Here is a 19,534-nt window from a genome sequence, read left to right as displayed (position 1 = left end):
TTTTTATATCTTAACTAAGAACAAACAAATAAAAATATATATGAAAAATTAATGAAAATGGACACATGATTCGTGGAGTACTCAGGTAACTCAAAATTGAGAATCAATTTCTGATCATATTTCCTCCATTGGTGCCCATCGTGGATCAAATTATGGTAGAGTCTTGTCCATGTATCTAAAGCCTTTTTGCCCAAAAATGATTAATTCCCATTTCTTGTTAGAACTATTTAGATCATATATATAATTTAGCTCCATGTAAAACCTCTTCATCCTCTGCCCAATAACAAAATAAATGTAATAATAAAACAATAACTTCTATTATCTGCAAATTAGACAAGCTCTTATTCCAATCATCATCTGTCAAGTCGTGTGCAATATCATATGAACAGCGAGACGATCTTTTATCGTCTTCCCTTTTTCCTAAATTCTAGGAGATCTTCACACTGTCATTTTCAAACTTGTGATGCTCGCCTTATACATAATTGTTCTTGCCGAAAGAAACGTCATATGTTTTTATAAATTACGCGAAACTCCTTTTAAATAGATAAATTACGTGTCATCGTCGTCGTCATCTTGATCCAACAACGGGGCCCGGATCTCCCTGGCTGATTCGAACACGGCATAGTAGTCGGATGATGTGGACTGGTTATTGTTGTTGCTGCTGTTGCCGTCGTGACAGCCACTGCAGGGGATCAGATCATCCTCGCTGGGCAGCTTCGGCTCGTGTTTCACCGACGAGGAAGTTGATGAAGAGAAGGGGTTGTTGTTGTTGTGGTCTTGCTTGGGAGTCAGGCTGGTGTTGAAACTGACGAGGATGGAGGAGTCCCCAGGGCTTGGTGAGTCCAAGATGAGCGGGGGGGATTTGAGGATGAGGTTCTTGCAAGTGTGGTGGCCTTGGTAAATGGTACTGTAAACGGGTGGGTCATCCTTTATCTTTTGGACCTGCTTGGTGGCTTGACATCCTTGGTCGATCTTGTGAGCACAGCTGAAGTTGTTCCTGCAAGTGCCCCCAACCTCAGCTTCGATCACAAGCAATAACACATTATTTGCTCAATTGTTCATCGGGAGAGAAGCATATATAATTTAGCCACGTTAATAGATGGATGTGTTTCTTATTAATTTTAAAGACGTGACTTATTCTAAAGATTCCCCATAATATTTGTTTTAGACATCAAGCAGGAAATGATTTCTCTCTACTCTATACAATATTTTTCTCAATATATGAGATATTTATGGAAAAGGTATATCATTTGTGAAGTACCTCGGGTAATCCGATTTGAGAATCGCTTGCTGACCATATTTCCTCCGTTGGTGCCCGTCGTCAATCAAATTATGGTCCAGTCTTGTTCGTGTATCTGAAGTCTTTCTGCAGAAAAATGAATAATTCCTGATTCAAGCTAGAACTATTAAGACCCATATGCATACTTTTACTAATAACAAAACAAATACAATATACATGAGAAATTAGTGAAAATGGATGTATCATTTGTGAAGTACCTGCGTAACTTGAAGTTGAGAATCGATTTCTGATCATATGTCCTCCATTGGTGCCCGTCGTCCATCAAATTCTAGTCCAATCTTGTCCATGTATCTAAAGTCTTTCTGCACAAAAAAGAGTAATTTCCATTTCATGTTAGAAATGTCCATATATAATTTAGCTCCATGTATAACCTCCTCCATCCTCTGCCCAATAACATATATGAAATAACAAAAAAAAAACTTCTATTCTCTGCAAGTTAGACAAGCTCGTTATAATCCAATTATGATCTATTAAGTTGTGTCCGAAAATCATATGAACAGCAAAACAATCTTTTCATGTCTTATCTTTTTCCTAAATTTTAAGACATCTTCACATTGTCATTTTTAAACATGCGATGCTCACCGTATATGCAATTGTTCTTCCAAAAAGAAACTTCATCTGTTTTTGAATTACGTGAAACTCCATTTAAATGGATAAATTACTATTGAGACAAAGTCAGCAAAAAAAAAAGAACACGAATTTTGGCCCTTAATTACCTCGGGACCGGGTGTTGATCGGGACCTGTAAGACCTCGTAAGACTCGGAGCTGCTTGATAGGGATAGGGTGTTGCTGAACGACCTGAGGGCGTTGAAGATCAGATCTTCCGCAAACAAGGGCTGCCCTGTGTTATTGCCAATTTGAGAGTGAGCGTCGAAGATATCTCTGAGCTTCTTTGTGGGATTCTGGGCATGGAGGAGCTCCTTGATCGCGTGCTTGCGGCTTGAGGAGAGGCTCTTGGGGGAAAAAGTGCCAAAAAAGTCCTAAACCTTTTGCATTAGTGCCAATTTAGTCTTAAATCTTTTTTTGGTGCCAATTCACTCCTAAACCTTTTTTTGGTGCCAATTCAGTCCTAAACCTTTTAAATTGGTACTAATTCAGTCCTAAATCTTTTGTTTTTGTGCCAATTTAGTCCTTCCGGCCAATTTTGACCGGAATTTGCCGACGTGGACGCCTGCCGGCCAACCACCGGCGCCGACGTGGACAACTTTAATAATATTTTAATATTTTTTTGAAATTTTTTTTCCTTTTTTTTTTGTCTCTCCCTCCTTCCTACCGGCGACCGGCCAGAGGCTAGAGGCCGGCGAGCTCGACCTCCCAAGCCACTGGCGAGGGCGAGCCTCGCCTTGGTCGGGCGAGGTAGGCGAGGTCGACTGGCGAGGGCGACCTCGCCCGGCGAGGGCGAGCCTCGCCTTGGTCCGGTGAGGCCGGCGAGCTCGACCTCACCGGCCACTGGCGAGGGCCGCCTCGCCCGGCGAGGGCTGCCTCGCCCGGCGAGGGCGAGCCTCGCCTTGGTCGAGCGAGGCTCGACTTCGCCAGATCATGGCGAGGCTCGCCCTCGCCGCGGCCTCCGGCGAGGGCTCGAGCCTCGCCATGGTCAAGCGAGGCCCGACCTCGCCGGATCTGGCGAGGTCGAGCCTCGCCATGGTCTGGCGAGGTCGAGCCTCACCCGACCAAGGCGAGGCTCGCCCTCGCCAGTGGCCGGCGAGGTCGAGCTCACCGGCCTCTGGCCTCTGGCCGGTCGCCGGACCGGCGACCGGCCATAGGAAGGAGGGAGAGACAAAAAAAAAAAAGTGAAAAAAAGGAAAAAAAAATAAAAATTCAAAAAAATATTAAAATATTATTAAAGTTGTCCACGTCGGCGCCGGTGATCGGCCGCCGGCCGGCAGGCGTCCACGTCAGCAAATTCCGATCAAAATTGATCGGAATGACTAAATTGGCACAAAAATAAAAGGTTTAGGACTAAATTGGCACCAATTTAAAAGGTTTAGGACTTAATTGGCATAAAAAAAAGATTTAGGACTAAATTGACACTAATGCAAAAGGTTTATGACTTTTTTGGCACTTTTCCCGGCTCTTGGGCCAAGCGGAACGCTCCATCGATGAGACAGGTCTTGTGCTTGCTTTGTGACGAGAGAGAGAGAGAGAGAGAGAGAGAGGGGGGGGGGGGGTGGCTTTTTGACGAGGACAAAAGTGCCCATGGTCGCGGGCAATAGGCAAGGAAGATAAGTGGGAGGTAGGGCGAATGCCCACCTCTTTATCTTGTCTTAATAGTATTAGGTAAAAAGTCACAAAAAAGCTCCAAACAATGCCTACCATGACACATTTATCATAATTTCTTTTGTGACATTATAAACTCTAAATTTATAGCTGTATGACACATTTACCCCAAACTATTTTTCGTGACACAAAAAATCCTAAACTTGCGTCATTGTAATAAATTTACCCCAAACTTGTACACGTGTGACATATTTATCCTCCGCCAAAATTGTGTTAATGAGCAACTTCTAAAAATCTTATGTGGTTGCCAACACGGACGACGAAAAGCAAACAGTGCTGAAGTCGCACAAAAGTTTATGACTGAATTGACAAATTTGAAAGTTTAGTACTGAATTGATATCCGTACAATAGGTTTTGGGATTGATTGGACAATTTTCCCGTCTACTTGGTGTTCCTCAAAGTGAGAGTCTCTAGATGATATATAAAATCTAATTACAAAATAATTTCCGACAGCATAATATTGTTACACTAGCTATTATATGTTTCCTTTTTCTCATTAACAAATCGCGGCGGAGGATTAAATAATTTCAAGGAAACTCATCTAGCAAACACCTCTTCATTACCTACACCAAAATCAACATCAAAGTTCATAATCCAACATATCATCAAACTCAGACCCCACAATCATATCAGCACTGTTGAGACCCTAAACACTAAACATCACATCCCTTGATCTGACGACAGGGCTTAGATCTCCCCGATTGATTCTTGTTGTTGCTATTGTCGTCATGGCTGTGGCCGCGGGGGTTCAGATCATCCTCACTGGGCAACTTTTGCTCCTGATTCACTGATAGAAAGTCGAAGAAGATGGGGTTGTTGTTGTTGTCGTCGTCGTCTTGTTCAGCAACGAGGCTAGTGTTGAAACTTAGGGGGGTGGAGTCGTCCCTAGGGCTTGGTGAGTCCAGGATGAGTGGGGGGATTTGAGGATGATCTTGCAAGTGTGGCGGCCTCGGTATGTGATCAGGAAAAGGCGTGGGTCATGCAATGTCCTTTGGACCAGCTTGGTTGCTTGACATCCCTGATCGATTTGGTGAACGCATCTGAAGTACTTCCTGCAAGTGCCCCCAAACACTAATCACAAGCAATAACACATTATTTGCTTAATTGTTCATTGTGAGAGAAGCATAAATAATTTAGCCACGTTGATAGATGGATGTTTTTCTTATTAATTTTGAAGACATGACTTATTGTAAAGATGCCCACATAATATTTGTTTTAGACATCAAGCAAGACTTTATACAATATTTTTCTCAATATATGCATATATATGAGATATTTATGAAAATGTATATCATTTGTGAAGTACCTGGGGAATTTGGAGTTGAGAATCGGTCTTTGACCATATTTCCTCCATAGATACCCGTCGTCGATCAAATCAGACGTCTCAACTGTCCATACATCTGACGTCTTTATGTGGAAAAATGAGTAATTCCCAATTCATGTTAAAATTATTAAGATCCATGTGTATATCTTAACTTATAACAAAACAAACAAAATATATATATGAGAAATTAATGAAAACGGATGCATCATTTATGAAGTACCTGGGCAACTCAAAGTTGAGAAGTGATTTCTGATTATATGTCCTCCATTGGTGCCCGTGGTTGATCAAATTCCAGTCGAGTCTTGTCCGTGTCTCTAAAGTCTTTCTACGCAAAAATGAGTAATTTCCATTTCATGTTAGAATTGCTTAGACCCATAAATATAATTTAATTCCAGATAAAACGTTTTTCATCCTCTGTCCAATAACAAGATAATGAAAAAATAAAATATAACTTCTATACTCTGCAAGTTAGACAAGCTGGTTATAATCCAATTATGATCTGTCGAGTTGTGTCCCAAAATCATATCAACAGCAAAGCGGAAACGAGGATAACGATAATACGAGTGAAATAACTTTCTTACGTTACTCTCTTAAGTGTTATAATTTTTTTTTTTGATTACTTGAGTACCAAATCGGTGAAAAATCGTTCACTTGAGTGGATATCCCGGCGAATAGTCCTACGTGGCATTTTAAATTAAATTTTTACTGTGATGTGACTTTTTTAAAAGAAATTTTAGTCCAACTAGGATAATCTTCAATTGACGTGGCAAGAAAGGGCAAAAACAATTTCGCTGTGGCCATTTCTTTCGCAAATTCATTTCAAAATGAAACCTAAATTCTAGAAAGGGGAATGTTTTGCAATAAGCTTGAGCAATAGGGAGGCTCGATCATAAGATGAGCAGCGGAGAGTTCAAGCTTATGAGATAGCAAAGTAAAGTGGGGACCAGTTGAATCGGCTTCCAATGAGATTGAGATGATGATGAGTGTAATAGCGCGATGCAATGAATTGTGCTTGATTCAGAGGAATCGCAAAAGAAATTGTTGGGTCCAGGACCTGAATCGCCATGGTCCTCGCAGGAATCCTGCAAATCGCAAAGAAAATAAGGTGATGAAGATGCCACATTGGCTGCATCGGTGGAAAATCACCAGCATCACTTGTTTTTTCTTTTTTCCCTCAGTTTTGTCGACTCATCTTGTTTCCAGTTCAACTCCCATATTAATTTTCTTTGACCTTTGACTCTTCAGGTTTCATAATTTTTCAGCTCCCTCTCTCTGTTCACTGTCTTTCCCCCTTTATAAGCTCTTAACCTCAACATTTCCTTGAATGACTAATCTCTGTTCAGAAACCATGGCTCAACCATGGAGAAGAAGAGAGAAAAACAGAGGATTTGGCGAGCGACTAATCTCTTCCCCCTTTTTTTTTAGTTTTTTTTATAATTTTTTACCAATAGGGCCAAAACGACGATTGTTTCTTTTACTTTTTGCTAATTGGATTATTTCGGCGAGCCACGTCAGCTTATTTTTCCAGTCACACAAATTGTCAATGGCACTCAAGTAAACGATTTAAAAAAAATTTGGCATTCAAATAATCGAAAAAAAAAAAAGTTATGGAGTTAGCGCAATAGAAGTTATGGCACATATATTGTTCTTATCCTGGAAAACTGTCTTTTCACATTTCTCTTTTTCCTAAATTCTAAGAGATCTTCACACTGTAATTTTCAAGCATGCGGTGCTCACCTTTATATGTAATTGTTCTTATCAAAAAGAAGCTTCATATGTTTTTTAAATTTACTCGAAACTCCACCTAAATAGATAAATTACTTTTCAGACAAAGTCAGAAGTAAAAAAACACGAATGTTGGCCCTTATGTACCTCGGGACCGGGGTCATGATGCTCTCGCTCTTCTCGGAGACCTCGGACATGACACAGGCGTTGGTCGGGAGCTGCAAGACCTCGTCGGACTGGGCGTTCCTCGACAGGGATAGGGTGTTGCTGAACGACCTGACGACGTTGCCGACCAGATCTTCCGAAAACAAGGACTGCCCTGTGTTATTGCCAGCTTGAGAGTGAGCGTCGAAGAGATCTCTGAGCTTCTTCGTGGGTTTCTGGGCATGGAGGAGCTCCTTGATCGCGCGCTTGCGGCTTGAGGAGAGGTTCTTAGGCCAAGCGGAACGCTCCATTGATGAGTGAGGTCTTGTGCTTTGCTTTGTGACGAAGGAATAAAAGTGGAGAGAGAGTGGCTTTTTGATGACGACAAAAGTGCTCATGGTTATGTGCAAGAGGCAAGGAAGATACGTGGGAGGTGGTGCGAAAATTCCCCGTCGAGCGTAGGAGTTACAGTTAGGTCGATCGCAGATGTTGTCGTGATACATAGAAAATTCTTTTTAAGTTAAAATGAATATCTAGTCTTATTAGTATTATTATTGTTTAAATTGTAATCATATATCGATGATAGTGATGATCTAATTCTCTCAAATGTCTTATTTTGCATGTGACTCAAAATTATATTTATGCAGCCTAAGGACATCATTATTTCATATTTGTTATTATGTTTTATTAATATAGTTAGAAATAATGAAAAATAATTAAGCCATTTTTCCATAACTATTTCATGATTCTCCACTTCTCTAGGTTTGTGCGTCCTTTTCTTTAACTTAATTTATTGTGATTGATATTATAATATTATGTAATCTTAAATAGTCATATTGTAAAGGTTATAGAGAGGCTAATGTATTCTTCATTATTAAATATGCATAAATTAGTAAATTACACAATTCTCTCGTTCACATATTCTTATCTTGGTATTAGAGCTTTAGTTGTCTAAGGAAGGATTCATCGAGTCTTTCTACACAAGGTCGTAGCAACATGCCGCTCTTGAATTCCGACACTATCAATTGCTTGTTTTGAAAAACAAACTATCATTAAACTCGCCGCCCTCATATGAGACCGATCCTGAATTTTCATCGCGATCTACCGTGGCACGCACTCTCACCCGCTACCACGAGCCCTTCCTCTCGGATCCACGCACCAACTACTCCTGCACATGATGTATCATTGACGTCACCCACATGTTATCAACACATCATCGTAAGTCAAGCCATCCAATCAACGCACATGTCAGCCACCACGCCAACGCCATGTAGCTGCCACATTATTGCCACATCAGATTGCCTTGTCAGTGCAACGTCGGATTGCCATGTTAGCGCCACATCATCAACCACGTCAGCCTCTGATGCATAGCCAGCTAGTTCTTCCTCTGCAAACCAAACTGATTCATCCTCCCAAGCCGAATCGGTTATTATCCGACAAGACAGGTTCTCTTCCTTTTTCGTCCAATTCACAACCAGCTTCCGACTGGCTCTTGCGGATTTCAGACCAATTCTTAAGGCATAAGGTATTTGAGCATTCTGATTGCCATAACTAACGTGGAAACTATAATTAAAACTAAGAAGAATAAAATAATACATAGATTTAAGAAAACCCTTATAGGAAAACCACGGGAAGAGAAGAAACAAAATCCACTATAGAAATTCAAAAGTTACAAAAGTTGCTTAAAAATTTTAGACTCTATCTCTCTTCTTAATCTAATAACTTGAGAAAAACACCCAAGCCCATAAAGAATTTAAAACATAGTCAACATAAACTAATACGTAAAATGAAAGGGTACACGCAATGAGATATGTTATATTATAATAACATTAACTCCTCCCAGAATGAGCTACTTCATATATGGGGTAACGAAATATAACTTAATAAAATAAAGACAATCCTTTATGAAAAGTAATCCTAAAGCAAACCATGCACAAAGCAATCAATACTAAGATGATATTAGTAAGCATGAATAAAACTAAGCGATGAAATTGAACCTTAGTAAGACTAAAAAAGAAAAATTTCAATAATTTCGTATCCAGTCAAAATCTTGGCTAATTTATCAAATGGTTAGCTCCGGGAAACCATAGATCAGGGAACAAATAGGTTCTACCCCACTTTGAAAGTATTCCAACATTAAAAAAAAAAAGGGCGGAGCTGTTTCCACCCATATATGACTCAATCCATTCAATTTTCACCAAAAAAAACAAATTTGTCATTAATCATTCAATTGCAATTTAAATTAATGGTACCAAATTTATTTACTTTCCTTTTTTTAAAAGTGTTTCTATATCTATGTAGGATCTACCTAGCATAATTAAGAATTTCATACGTTTAGTTTTTGTTTATTGTAGATTTCACGTATATTAAAAATACTATGTTTTTTTAATGTTAATATTACTTCCATAAAAAAATTGTTTTGTCGAAAAGAGAAATTTCCAAGAAATATAGTTCTTTTCTACATTGTCGATCAAATTTTATTGATAAACTGTTAAGTAGATGAAATTTAATTAAATCAAAACATTACATAAAGTAAGAATCTTTTTTCAAAATATTAGTGAAATATCATTGTTTTGAATTGATAAAAATTAATATCATCTATGAACTGTTTACGAAAAATATCAAAATACCTCATTGTGCTTTCTCTAATGTCTTACATGCTCTATATAAAAGTATCTCACCAATATAATAAGGAAAAAAGAAAAATTATTCGATATAGTAAATAAAGAGACTTGATATATATTTTAGACTAATGAAATAAATAAAAAGTTCACCAAGAAAGTGTGAAGGAACAAAAAATAGATAAGTTGTTATAAGATCAATGATGAAGAAGAGACTTTTCAATTTTATATCAAAGATTGTCTTTTTTCCTTATTATTAGCGAGATAATTTTACATGGTGCATGTAAAACATTATAGGAATATTTGAGAATGCACTTTTTTTAGTACGCTAAAAAATAAAACATGTAAAATGCTTAATTACGGTAGCTATTCTAAATAGAAAAAGGAAAAATAGAAAGAAAAAAGAAAGGAGTGGGGCCATCACTTTAAACACAAAGATCGATGACAGTTTTGTCTTTTTAGCATAAAAGGGAGTGGATTTAATCATTTAATGGAAATAGCGCCGGCCTAAAAAAATAGAAGGAAAAAAAAAAAGCAGAGGCATCTTTGTTTCGGTCAAAGATTATGAAATGCTGGGCTTGGAGCATAAGATTCCAAGGTTTCACATAGCATTTAACAATCAAAACGAAAGTAAAAGCACGCCTCATCTTCGTCCGCGACAAATGCAGACGGGCATTCAAAGTCTCCCCCCTCCTTTCCTCGCGAGTTCTCTCGTCCGCGTCTCTCTGTCTTTGTTCTTCTCGCATCCCACTTGCTCACACATCCGCTCTCAACTACTACCTATCTTCTTCTTCTTTTTTAGTTCTTTTGATTTCCCACTTTTTCTTTTACCAACCCAATGTTCTCCTGATGCACATGCCAGCACATACAGAGAAAAAGAGGAGAAACATCACTTGGCAGGGAGGGGGATAAAGATGCATAAAAGCACACTCCACTTACTTGAGAATAACTAAAATAATCACAGCACAAAACTTGGACGGTAATAATATTATTATCCTCGTGATTAAAGAAGTGAAACATTTGTGTACCTAGATGGAAGTAGCTAGGTGGAAGGAGACTGAAGGGGAAGAGACGAAAGACTGCGAACGCTTTAGCCTGACAAAACTGGACGGAGAGACTCTCTACTTGCTCCTAATTTATAGGTAAGATGAGAAAGTCCTCCAGTCCCAGCCTAAAGCAACTATCTTTGCCAATGAACAACAAAAATATTCGGATGGCAGAGTTCTCTCAACAAGTTAAACGAACACTGATCACCAAAATTGCTCAAGACATTCCATTGGCAACAACATGAATCAGCGAGAGAACAAAATGAGTCTAATGAGGGCCCTGCTGAGCACATCATAAAAATCCAAATCGAGGCATATGAAAACGCCGCAGCGAGCATAAGCATGAGCAAGCAACAAAAGTGAGCCTAGTTTAGTGCCCATGACGTGGGAAAGCACTTAGCGAGCTAGCTAATACGGTGATGAACATAGACTTGGAAATGAGTGCGATAGCAAGGTAAATATCTTGACATAACACAAAGAAGCTCTTGGCGTAGTAAAGAAAAGTTCCATTTCAAAACAAGAGGCCTCATTAAGCATATACGTATAGCATCAAAGGTGCACAAATCATCGCGACCGGCTTGAGTGAACCGGAGTAGCAAGTTTGCAAGGCTCGGAAGGGTGAGACAACTAACTCATCCAAATCCCCAAATTAGGATGTCCAATGGCTTCAAGTGGAAGTGGTTCGAAGAAAGCGCATCATCTTCCAGCTCTATCAACGAAGTTGTCGAAAGACAATCTAGGGTTTTTCATGCTATGAGGGAGACAGAGAATGAGCCCCATTTGTTTTCAAATTAGGCCTAATTGAAAAAACAAAGAGAGAAAGTTATGGATTTCCACGTGGACTTGCCACATTAACCAAGTTATTGCCATGTGTCATATAGTTCAGCAATTTCATATTAAAATTTGACGGAAACTAACGGAGGATAAATGTGTTATGTGTATATCAATTTGGAGTTTTTAGTGACTCAAAAATTAGTTTTGGGTAAATTTATCATAGGTGTACCAATTTGAGATTTTTGGTGATCCAAAAATGTTTTGGGTAAGTTTGTCATAGATGTGCCAATTTAGTTTATCATAGATGTGCCAATTTTGGATTTTTCATGATATTAAACCCCGTTTCAAATAACATAGATAAATAGAGCTTCTATCCATATATTCAAAATAGTGGCATTTAAATATGCATCACTTTTCACTTTTTTAAATAAGCATACTTACAATTCTTTTCTTTCTCGAATTTTAGACAGAAATGCCCCATCGATTAGTGTTATTTTTTATCTTATTGCATGAAAAGACATACAATTAAGAAATAGTACGCTTGGACCAGACACTCCTCTTTGCATTTTGAGCGGCGGACTTTCTAGATGACTCTCCTATGTTGACATTAATGGACACTTTGTTTTGAAAAAGTAAGTTCACGTTAAATATGTCTCGAATTTTATGTACTCGATCCGGTATATCACCCGACCCGATATATTTTTTGTGTGATCCAAAAGTGGAGAAAAAATTAAGATTTAGTTCGTGAAGCGGAGGGTTGGGCCGATAAGCCCAATCAGGAGCAAGCGAACAAATCTCTATGGCGGTCCACCCAAGCTGGAGCAAGCGAACAAATATCTCGAGGGGTTTGGGTGCGTAGCCCCCGAGGAAATTTTTTGGAGAGCCCTATTTATACTGCGGCTATGTTTTTTCATTGATTAAGAGAGATTCGTGAGCCGTGAGGTTTTGTTAAGTTGTTTTTCGACTTCTGAAAACTATACTCTTTTTTATTATAGTGGAATCTTGTTTTGCCTCGCCCGTGGACGTAAATCACCTTGTGATCGAACAACGTAAATCCTTGTGTTCTGTATTTATTTTTCCGCGTTTGTTTCGAACAGTTCGAATAGACACGTCTTGATATTTTTAATAACATAGAAGACCACATTAAATCTCGATAGACTAAACTTCACATGTACAATAAAATTGTCCTACATAGAAATTCCTTATTTTTGGCTAGGAGAATTCCCTTTACTGAGTACTAACGTGCAAGGTTCGTTTAATCTTTATGAGTAAAATTTAGAAGTTTTTTCCATTTTGCATCCACATGGACTAACTATCCCATGATTATTCTTAAAATTGAATAACTTTCCACATGTGTCCCCCTCGACAGATGACAATTCATATAGGTGAAGTATTGATAGATTGTGAGATGTTGCTACTCGTCGTAAAGTGAATACACTCCTTAGAAAGGCTTCTTCTCATAATTCCAGCATGACTCTTACAGATAAGATTGCTCAAACTTGTAATAGTTCATGAGTCTCTTTGGTATACATACACGGTTCTCCGTAATTCTGAAATTTGGCTCTATTCATTGTTCCTATATCATGAAGACGAAGATCATAAGAAAATCAGAAAGCAGCAGGAGACAGAACTTGCATTCTGGAAAGTCGAAACAGAGCATCACTAGAACAAAATCCTCATTGACGTAGCGAACATTAGAATGACTTATGAGCAGAAGATAAATCACGTGGTGACAGCATAAACGGTGTGAATCTTGTTAGGATCAAACTCGACAGATTGACAATTCATAAAGAACTTAAAATGACAACGAAACTATGAACTCACTCTTGCAGACTTGCCGCCTATCAAATTCGCATCCTCTGAAATTAGCTTCAAGGAAATTCTGGGGATCGAGAGTACCACAAATCCAGCAGTACGATCTCTCTCCTTTGCCACCAGAAGCTTCCTTAATAATCCATGAGTTAATCGTTAAATTATTTTGAGCAATCACATGAGAACAGAAATAGAGTGAATTACTGTTGAAATATGGCAGAACGATAAAAAAAAAAAAAAACAATTCAAGCAATCAGAAAAAGCAGGCAAATTCACGTCATTGATAAGCATAGGACGTCAATCGTCCACCTTAAGGAAATTACAAGACAAAACATCTTGTAATTTCCACCATGTCAACATCACGTATTAACCAGTATGCCTGGCATTATAAGAATCAAACGAAAGATAGAAGTTTAACTTGCCATGTATACAAAACAAACAAGTTAATAGATGACCTGCGAGCAACCACAACCTTCAAATACAGAACTTGCAAAAACATTATTAATCTAAAAGTCTGATTCTCAATGTCATGTTGAGGATGCAGAATCACAGGATTCAACATCATCAAGCCTAGATATATTAGGGCATTCCCGTACACGTAAGTTATAGAGGGATTGTAAACCTTCCAGACCGGTGACTTCTGTTAGCTCATAGCACTCCTCAAGATACAATTCAGATAAGTGCTTCAAGTTCGACAGATTTGTCACCGCTTTCAATTTTCCACAACGTGTAATAGAAAGCATTGATAGCCCAACGGGAAGCTTTGGGAGATATTCAAGCCAACGGCAATCAAAAAGAGTGAGTTTCTTGAGAAGGGTTAGGTGGGAAAGATTTGGCAACGACGGGCTCTGGCAAGTGATACGTAGAGCTATTATTCCAAAGGGCAGTTCTGGTAGTTCTCGAAGCTTTTGGCAACATCGAACACTCAGGTTTTGGACAGAAGAGAGCTTAGAAATGCTTTCTGGCAAGCCCGTAATGCCCGACTTGTCTAAATTAAGCTTGTTCAACGAAACCAGTTTGCCTATATTACGAGGTAGTCCATCCAGATTTTTGCATCCTGAAGCTCTCAACTCTGAGAGTTTCGCCAACATTCCGATAGCACTAGGCAATTCTGTTATGTAAGTTCGACGAATGTCCAAGATCCTCAAATTTTGCAGATTCCCAATGCTTTCAGGTAATTCCACAATTGTTGTCCTTGCTAAATGCAGTTCGGCCAATGATGCCAACTTTCCAATCGAATCGGGAATTTCTCTCAACGAGGGGCATCCCCATAATAACAAGCGCTGCAGAGATGCTAGGTGACCTATAGAGCTGGGTATGCAGGCTAACGATGCACAATTAGAGGCATCAAGAGTCTTGAGCTCCTTTAAAGAACCAATCGATTCGGGTAATTCTTCAATCCGTGTCCTAGATAGGTCCAATAGAGTTAACGACACAAGGGAGCCCATGGATTCTGGAAGTTTAGCTAGTTGTCTACAAGACGAGGCACTAAGTGTCTCCAACTTCATCAAACAACCTTCTGAAATAGGAATCTCTTGTATATCAGTATGATCTAAGAGAAGCTCCCTTAATTCTTCCATTCTACCTACTCCTGCCGGTAGCTCCTCCAGTCTATTACAACTCCTGACATTCAAGGAGACAAGGGTCTTGATGTCACCAATAGAAGGATGAATCTCTTCCAGATGCCAACATCCTTCAAATAAAAGAATCTCCAAGCTTTTGAAAGCAGACAAATCAGGAGTTCTTCTCAAAGATCGACAATTCAAGAGGTTAAGAACTTTGAGCTCGGTTGCCATCTGAAAGAAAAGAGAGGATACCCAAATGAGATTGAACTGCTTTTCCGATACCCCTTGTTCTTTTTTGGACTTTTTAAAATTCCTTAAAAGAAACCAATGCTGCACTGCTCCTTTTATTTAGACTTTTTAAAACAATATGTACATGTTTCAAAGCTCGGTTCCCTTGCTATCATTGCTACGGTACTCCACTACGTCACGTTTGTTCTATTTACACAGTCCTTAAGTAGTAGTAGTGTTTGGCTACATCACCAACATAGAAATAATTTTTGAGCATATCTATTGCAAAAAGAATGTTAGGGACATACATACAAGTGCTAACTTCATTTTCTTGCTGCATTAGGCATATCTTCCAATTTGGCTCAAATAAATATCAACTGGCTAACACGCACAAAACTAACATATAATTCGCCCTCACAAAAACCATTATGAAGCAATGCACTTATTTTCAAATATTAGTGTTTACTTTTGTTTCTAAAACAATTGATTCTGTCTATGACCATTCAAATAGTATATCGGGTCAAAAACAGTTAAGAGTGTTTCTTTGATCGTACCAAACTATACCTAAATAATTGTAACTTTTCATTTCTCGCGAAAGAAGATTGATATAGATATGTAACAAGAATTGCTAAAAGGACATACATCAGGAAAGATTCACTTAGAAGCCACAAACAATTTAGATTAAATAAACTCAAGATAGGCACAAATACTGTAATTATATCTCTAATAGATTTTAATTAATACAGTTAAAACAAGTTTTTTTTCAATATGTCTAGTGTCAAGCATGAGTGTTTGTTAGGATATTATTAAATTAAGATATTAAGGACAGAAGCTTATCGTATATTTAGGTGCCTACAAATTCCTCTCATATTTAGAGAAACATTCCTAATCTAACGAAGGATATTAAACCACTCCAGAAAAAAAAAAAAGAAGAAGAAAAGGAGAACTTGGTGAGATTGGACCTTCAACAACACGTGATTATCCACAAGAGATATGCCGTCTCTACATCTTACCTTGAGCGGATCCCATCCTCCCCAGTCCTCCAAAATCCCACTCCATGAGAGATCAAGCACGACCAATTTCTTCGGATGAAAGTTGGCCGCTGTGAAATCCAAGGGACAATCCTCCCATTGAAGCCATCTTAATTGAGGAAGCAAGTTCACGAAATCTCCAATGAGATTCGCAGTGCTCACTTTAAGGAACCTCAAATTGGTCAGTTCTTTAAATTGTTCACCTGTGTAGCTTCTTCTGCAATCATATTTGTCTAGACGAAGGGCCTCAATCTTACTAGTGCCCTACAATTAGAAAACATTGTGGACCGTAAGTTTTGAATGATGAGATGAAACAAACTGTATTTAAGAAAAGCTAGACTAATTTCAATTTGATGCCACACTAAAATGGTGTAGGCTTCTCACTTTCAACTTTCTGATATGAAAACGAGAATGTAATCTGAAAAAGTACAGACGTGTTTTACATTCATTTCTTGTCATGTGTTTCTTGAATAAGTGTTTTTCATTGTATATGGAAGAAAATTCGGTCATATATCAAATGTTATATCAATGATTTTTACTCCTCTTTTCTACAAATGTTTGACGAAATCTTTTCATTGGTGTGTTAATTTTGTCGCAATGAAATAGTAGGAATCCAAATTTTTTTGATCAATTTGCCCATAAATTAATGAGATCTTACTTCCAAAAAGATTGGACATGAAGAGAGATTACATTCGATACTGAAGGAAATCAATCCTTTTACATTTTTCCATTGTTGTAATCAAATATTTTAGGAACTCAAATTCATCAATAACCAGGAAATTGCTCCACAATTGTGTCTTAGAATCAGGCAAGAACAGCAATTAAATGAAGGAGCTCTTTTGTTGGTAGAAGCGGCAAGTTTTGGAGACTCGGGACTAACAATAATTTTTATCTCAAACAAAAAAAGAAGAAGAAGATGGACTCACATTCACTAACTAAGACAAGTAGAGAAAACTCTTACCTTGTTGCTGTCAAGCACGTCTATGGCTTCCTCATAAATCCATAATCTGCTACGGCCTTGAGGCTCCTTATGATTTTCTAGACGAACAATTTCCCTTCCAAAATCTCTCAGTTGATCATGCATCATTAGCTTGCCATCTTTGTCAATTTTAATTAGAGACATAAGACACAATACTTCAATCCCACTCTCCGGGAAAAAATCACAAGCATCCCACATGTAGGTCGGATTTTGTTTACATGATCCAATAAAAAAACATGCAATGTCCAAAAATATCTGTTGCACCTCATGATCTAATGCTTCATAACTTATCCTCAAAGTCTCTTGGACTTTCTTATCAGGCGCTTTCTTTAATCTCTTTGATGTATCTTTCCATATTTTTTTTGTCTTTCCACATAAGAATGAACCTATAACTTCAAGAGCTAACGGAAGCCCCCCGGTAGTAGATACAACATCACGAGAGATACTCTGATAATCACTCTGTGGAGAATCCTTCCGAAATGCATGTCTACTAAATAAAATCAATGATTGATTTAAAGACAACTCATTGAGTTGGTACATGTAGCCTACACCAGCCTCATCGAGAATGCTCTTGTTTCTAGTTGTGATGATGACTATACTTCCTGCTTTAAACCAACTACCATCTCCAGCCAAAGCATTCAAGTGAGCCTTGTCCTCAATATCATCAAGGAGAATGAGAACTTTCTTACTTGTAAATCGAGATTTGATGACACCGATTCCCTCGTCAACATTAGAAACATCGTGCGGACTTCTTAGTATATCGTAAATGAGCTGCTTTTGTAGGCATTCAATACCCTTGCGCCGAGATGTTTCTCGAATATTTGCCACAAAGCTCAGATACTCAAAATGACCGGAGAGTTTGTTGTACAGTACCTTTGCAAGAGTTGTCTTACCGATGCCGCCTATTCCATAAATTCCTATAATCCTTGTATCATTGAATTTAGCATCTATCAAGCTCATTACCTGCTCCACACGATCATCAATTCCCACCAACCGTTCGGGAATAATTAGCTGAAAAAGTCTTTTCAACTCACTCATAACTTTTCCGACAACAATTTTAACCAATGTTCCTTCATGCCTGTCAAATAACAATGAGTTTTAGTATAGGATGGCAATATTTACATTCTTTTTCAAGTAAGATCTAGTTTTGAGAAACTAAAAGAGTTTTGGTGGAGAATAATGTACCCATTATCAACTTTGTCCGATTGCCATCCTTTCAAGGAACTGACTTCTTCAAGGGCTTCTTCCCATTTCTTCACAACCATTTCATCCAAATTCTCTTTATGTGCATTGATAGCATCTCCCAAACTCCCTGTAAGATGTCGCAACTGCGAGGGTTCCACTTTATAAAATATGGGCAACACTATCTGCCCTCTGCTTCTCTTGCATTTCAACATCTGAGCCAGCTCGCGAAGGCACCATCTACTAGAAGCGTAGTTCTCTGAGATAATTGGGATCGCGATTTTAGACTGCGTAATACTACAAAGAAGCTCCGGACCAATCTCCTCACCAACATGGAGCTCATTGTCATCTCTAAACACATGAATCCCTGAATTGACAAGGCTAGTATAGAGATGATCGCTGAAGCCTTTGCGAGTGTCTTTCCCTCTAAAGCTCAAGAATACTTCGTGGTCATTTCCTTTTGGCTTTTTGGTTCTGCATTCACAATCACCTACATGTGGAGAGGTCGATGAGGAAGACTCCCCATGTATCGGATCATCTGGATCAGTGGGTACTCTTCTTTTCATCTCGAGAGGATTGTACTAATACAAGGGCAGTAAAAGAGATTGATGGAGCAGAGCCTCAAAAGAAGAGGAATATGAAATCCCAGATCTGGTATTTGCAGAAATGTCTCTCAACTCTATTCGGAGCTACATTTGAACAAAAATAAAGACTCTTGATACAACCCATCAGAAGAAAATAGAGCAACCAAAGCAGGAAGCAGAGAAGAGAAGAGAAGAGCAAGGAGTCGTTGATTACCTGAGGAGTGCTCAAACAAGAAAATCCACCCGCTGCTGTGATCTCCACCGATTCTCAGCCTTCGAGGATCGATTACCAACACACAACACTTTCTACTGCGCGTGCTTGAACAATGATGAGTTCTTGCCGTCTAACGGTCCAAGACCCTTCCACGGCGATAATTGCACACGCAATTTCCGCGGCATTATTCAGAAGGTGCGCAGAACCTACGAAGGGATTTTGACTGAAAGCGAGCACGACTTGGACTTGACTTGCTTTTTCTATTAATGAGAAAACAGAAAAGAAAACCAACGAGTATCGTTTAGGACTACACTAAATTTCGCAGAAAGCCCGCAACAATTTTGTCTTGAGGAAACAGAGCCCCCGACCCCAGGTCAGTTGCCGAAGCGGAGATGGCGATGCACGGAAGCTAAATATTAGATGGAACAAAATGGAAAAACACCCAGGATCGAAGCCAGAAAACTCACCGTCTTAATGGGTCCACTGCCGGCGCTACAGCGGTGCGTGTGCCGTGATTTTCCAGGGAAATTCGTCGATGGATTTGCGAGACCGGTGACGGGTTACCACGGCTTTGCGCCGGCGGAAGCCCCAGCGTGCTCGGAGACGGTCAACTACTTCAGCCCACGAACTGAACGGGACCTTCTGCACGTTGGAATCTGACAGCTTGTCGTTTATGCTTCCTCCCAGATTATCACTGAATGCAGAGAGCTCTGCTGGCCCAACATCA

General features: G+C 39.0%; 3 protein-coding genes across 6 annotated transcripts; all 3 read right to left on the bottom strand.

Annotated features, from left to right (window-relative positions):
* Window positions 1–549: 549 nt before the first annotated feature.
* On the bottom strand, window positions 550–1,562 carry LOC130139517 (probable WRKY transcription factor 70). The gene is made up of 3 exons (XM_056316666.1): window positions 1,498–1,562; window positions 1,262–1,366; window positions 550–997 (listed from the first exon to the last, which is right to left on the bottom strand). The coding sequence occupies exons 1-3, from the start codon at window positions 1,560–1,562 to the stop codon at window positions 550–552; spliced, it is 618 nt and encodes a 205-aa protein (XP_056172641.1).
* A 3,565-nt stretch (window positions 1,563–5,127) lies between these two features.
* On the bottom strand, window positions 5,128–7,126 carry LOC115677169 (uncharacterized). The gene is made up of 2 exons (XM_030600264.2): window positions 6,775–7,126; window positions 5,128–5,984 (listed from the first exon to the last, which is right to left on the bottom strand). Exons 1-2 carry the CDS (start codon window positions 7,080–7,082, stop codon window positions 5,819–5,821), a joined length of 474 nt encoding a protein of 157 aa, XP_030456124.1. The 5' UTR covers window positions 7,083–7,126; the 3' UTR covers window positions 5,128–5,818.
* Window positions 7,127–13,503: 6,377 nt separating this feature from the next.
* LOC115677163 (disease resistance protein RPV1-like) lies at window positions 13,504–19,534 on the bottom strand. 4 transcript variants are annotated; one of them, XM_030600256.2, is made up of 6 exons: window positions 19,275–19,534; window positions 18,808–19,067; window positions 18,013–18,698; window positions 16,810–17,905; window positions 15,831–16,112; window positions 13,504–14,820 (listed from the first exon to the last, which is right to left on the bottom strand). In XM_030600256.2, the coding sequence occupies exons 3-6, from the start codon at window positions 18,573–18,575 to the stop codon at window positions 13,552–13,554; spliced, it is 3,210 nt and encodes a 1,069-aa protein (XP_030456116.1). In that variant the 5' UTR covers window positions 18,576–18,698; window positions 18,808–19,067; window positions 19,275–19,534; the 3' UTR covers window positions 13,504–13,551. The 4 variants fall into 4 exon arrangements, with proteins under 4 accessions (XP_030456116.1, XP_056172564.1, XP_056172565.1 ...); XM_056316589.1 differs by having other exon boundaries at window positions 18,013–18,660; XM_056316590.1 differs by having other exon boundaries at window positions 18,013–18,590.

Source organism: Syzygium oleosum, unplaced genomic scaffold (genome assembly GCF_021117445.2).
Source record: "Syzygium oleosum isolate NSW1041296 unplaced genomic scaffold, Sole_v2.1 Sole_v2.12, whole genome shotgun sequence".
NCBI classification, from domain to species: Eukaryota; Viridiplantae; Streptophyta; class Magnoliopsida; order Myrtales; family Myrtaceae; genus Syzygium; species Syzygium oleosum.
This window is presented reverse-complemented; position numbering and strand designations above follow the sequence as displayed.

Coding starts and splice junctions, on each gene's coding strand:
- LOC130139517 (XM_056316666.1), bottom strand. CDS start 1,562: ATGGACGACGGGCACCAATGGAGGACATATGATCAGAAATCGATTCTC. Junction 1,367..1,497: donor CTCAACTTCAAGTTACGCAG/GTACTTCACAAA, acceptor ATTTTTCTGCAG/AAAGACTTCAGATACACGAA. Junction 998..1,261: donor CTCAAATCGGATTACCCGAG/GTACTTCACAAA, acceptor GGGCACTTGCAG/GAACAACTTCAGCTGTGCTC.
- LOC115677169 (XM_030600264.2), bottom strand. CDS start 7,082: ATGGAGCGTTCCGCTTGGCCTAAGAACCTCTCCTCAAGCCGCAAGCGC. Junction 5,985..6,774: donor ATCATGACCCCGGTCCCGAG/GTACATAAGGGC, acceptor TGCGATTTGCAG/GATTCCTGCGAGGACCATGG.
- LOC115677163 (XM_030600256.2), bottom strand. CDS start 18,575: ATGAAAAGAAGAGTACCCACTGATCCAGATGATCCGATACATGGGGAG. Junction 17,906..18,012: donor TCGGACAAAGTTGATAATGG/GTACATTATTCT, acceptor GTTATTTGACAG/GCATGAAGGAACATTGGTTA. Junction 14,821..15,830: donor GAGGATGGGATCCGCTCAAG/GTAAGATGTAGA, acceptor CTTTTCTTTCAG/ATGGCAACCGAGCTCAAAGT.